The sequence below is a fragment of the Perognathus longimembris genome, chromosome 10 (assembly GCF_023159225.1).
Source record: "Perognathus longimembris pacificus isolate PPM17 chromosome 10, ASM2315922v1, whole genome shotgun sequence".
NCBI classification, from domain to species: Eukaryota; Metazoa; Chordata; class Mammalia; order Rodentia; family Heteromyidae; genus Perognathus; species Perognathus longimembris.
The window spans coordinates 31,799,718-31,802,462 of NC_063170.1; the positions used below are offsets into that span (position 1 = coordinate 31,799,718).

Below are 2,745 nucleotides of genomic sequence, written 5' to 3' on the forward strand. Positions count from 1 at the left end.
GTCTTCCTGCTCTCTTGCCTTCAGTAGAGGTTGAAGTTCAGGTTTAGATGTCCTTCTATAACGTTCCAGGCAGGCACTTCTCATTTGAGTTGGTACAAAAGCTGAAACTGACTTGTTATCCCTCAGTTTTACGACTTCTGAAGTCCCTTTTAGGTTCTGACTTTCCAAGTAAAATAAGTGTTAGGTTTGAATAGCCCGGTATCCTTATCTTGAGGCTCGACTAGTGGTTGGATTTACAAATATTCTTTCCTTACACTCTCTCCTAGTTGGGAGAAGCCTCCCCTCTACCCGTTTCCTCCCCTAACAAACCTGTGCTAGTATTGAGTCATCTGTCTATTCTCTGCTTCTATTTAAACCTAAAAAAAAAAATTCTTTTTTTTAAATTTAGTAATGTGTTACATAACAAAATGTAAAATGGCTAATTACATACCTATCTCCTGCCACCACCTAACCTCCAGGTAAAGGCCTTCTTACTCGTGTGTTCTTTAGGGTATTGGAGTTTCACTCTGCCAGTTCATCTAGTATGACAGTGTCCCAGGTTGTAACCCCTTTTTGACCATCCTCCCCCAAAAAGCCCACACTTTCAGTCTATAAGAAAAGTAACTTTCAGCTGGAGATCCAGCCTGTAATCCTAGCTACTGAGGAGGCTGAGATCTGAGGACTACGGTTCAAATCTAGCCAAAGAAGGAAAGTCTGCAAGACTCTTACCTCCACTAAATGACCAAAACAGCCATAAGTGCATCTGTGACTCAAGTGGTAGAGTGCTAGCCTTGAGCAAAGAAGCTCAGGAACAGTGCTCAGGTCCTGAGTTCAAGACCTAGGAGCAGCACTAAAAAAAAAGTAACTTTCTCAGTGTATGCAGGTAGATCTAGCCTGAAATCCTAGCAACTCAGGAGGCTGAGAGCTAAAGATTGAGCAGGAAAGTCTGTAGGACTCTTATCTCCAATATACCACTAAAAAGCCAGAAGTAGAACTGTGGCTCAAATCATAGAGAGATAGTCTTGGGCAAACAGCTATAAGACAGTACCCAAGCTTTGAATTCAAGCACCAATCTTGGCACACATTCAATCAATCAGTCAATAACTCAATATTTCTCTACTCACTGCAAGCCAGGAACCAGAATGGAAGACATTTAATTACTCCACTCACTGATAAAAACTAACCAGACATATGATCTTATCTTTTTCTGGAAAACAACCAGAGAAAGAGAGCATGAAGGGTTATTTCCAGAATCAAGTGGCTGCAACTGGCTTTTATTAATACAAGCAAAGAAGGAAGTTTCCATGGGCCCACCTCACAACCCACTCTTCACCCCTAGAGCCATGCAGGAACAAAACTCAGGGAGGAACATATGCACGTTGGATAGGAGCCAATGGAGTTGTTTCAGGGCAAGAAAGGAAGAAGAGGCTGAGATGGAAGTGGTAAGGTTGGGGAATGGTCATGTCTTGATACCGTGGCTTTATGTGGAGCTCTCCACAGAAGCATCAAAGTGGACTGGCACATATGGATTCCCCTCACAGGCCACAATGATGTACCTTTCTTTCTGGCTAGTCCGGTAGGTACAGTTGGGGTACTTGGAGCCACCTGTCAAGCGACAGTCTGTGATGTTCATCCTAGCATTGCTCTGGTAGCAGATGCTCTGACCATCCTTACAGGAAATCTTTTTCTGGAAGCAGACAGCCTGGACATCGACCAGGGGCTCATGGATGAAGGTGTTCACTGGCTTGCACCATCCCCTGGTCATATTCCGACGCTGCATCATTAGGTTGCAGTAGCTGGGATTGCTGGGAGAACTGTCTGAGTCCATGTGCTGCCGCAGGAACTTCATAGCCTGGGATTCCTTGCCCAGGGATAGTGGGACCCAGTCCAGCACCAGCAGTGCCAGAACTAGCAGTGGGAACAGGCTAAAGGACTTCTCCAGAGCCATGGTGTGTGACTCCCTGCCCTGGGAGAGCATGGTTGGGAAACAAAAGAGAGACAGAGAGAGAGAGAGAACCTCAGAAAGAGAAGTCCATGACTGTCTGTTCTTTCTAGCATACTATCTCTTTCAGAATAGCCAGGAAAGCATTCCTGAGAGATTCTCCAAGAGATGAGACACACACATCCTTCCCGCTGTGTGTTTTATTCCCACTTACTAGAGAGGCCATCCTCCCCTCTCAGTAGTTACCTACAATGTCACTAGTATTACTTTATCTTCCCACATTTCTTTCACCTGAAATTCATTTGAAAAACAAAATATAGTTTAATTCCATGCTGAAATTGCTTAGCAAAAGGTGATTTTGAATAAGTCACAAGCCAGATCATATTTGAGTCATTACCATAACATTTAAGACCATAGGGCTGACACAGCCTTGCTGTTTAACAACATAAGGGAAACAGTACATGAGCTTCACTGACTTATGGAAGGGATCCCATTGTATTCAAAAGACAGATGTCATCCCAGCTTGGGGGTTCTCTCCTCTCCAGAGCCCAGGATTCTCTGTACCTGCTTGTGCCTACCCTACCCCATCCCTGCCACCAATTGATGTTTACCTGACTTGAGATTTTTTGAGCTAGTGTCAACCCAGGTTTTTTTGCAGTGCAAGTGTCACCCACCTTGGCTCCCCCCTGTCTAACCCCCAAGCAGAAGTGGCTTCTGACATTACCTCCTGGATCATTACCTGTTTCCAGCTGGGGATCTTGGGCAGAGTAGAAGGCCAGTTTCTGCAAACATTCAGGTCCTGGGTCTGAATCTTATACAGATTA

The 2,745-nt window shown here is 44.7% G+C and overlaps 1 protein-coding gene across 1 annotated transcript; it reads right to left on the bottom strand.

Annotated features, from left to right (window-relative positions):
* Nucleotides 1-1,108: 1,108 nt before the first annotated feature.
* LOC125358528 (ribonuclease pancreatic-like) lies at nucleotides 1,109-1,927 on the bottom strand. Its single transcript, XM_048355711.1, has one exon. The coding sequence runs from the start codon at nucleotides 1,925-1,927 to the stop codon at nucleotides 1,460-1,462; it is 468 nt and encodes a 155-aa protein (XP_048211668.1). The 3' UTR covers nucleotides 1,109-1,459.
* Nucleotides 1,928-2,745: the final 818 nt, after the last annotated feature.

Coding starts and splice junctions, on each gene's coding strand:
- LOC125358528 (XM_048355711.1), bottom strand. CDS start 1,927: ATGGCTCTGGAGAAGTCCTTTAGCCTGTTCCCACTGCTAGTTCTGGCA.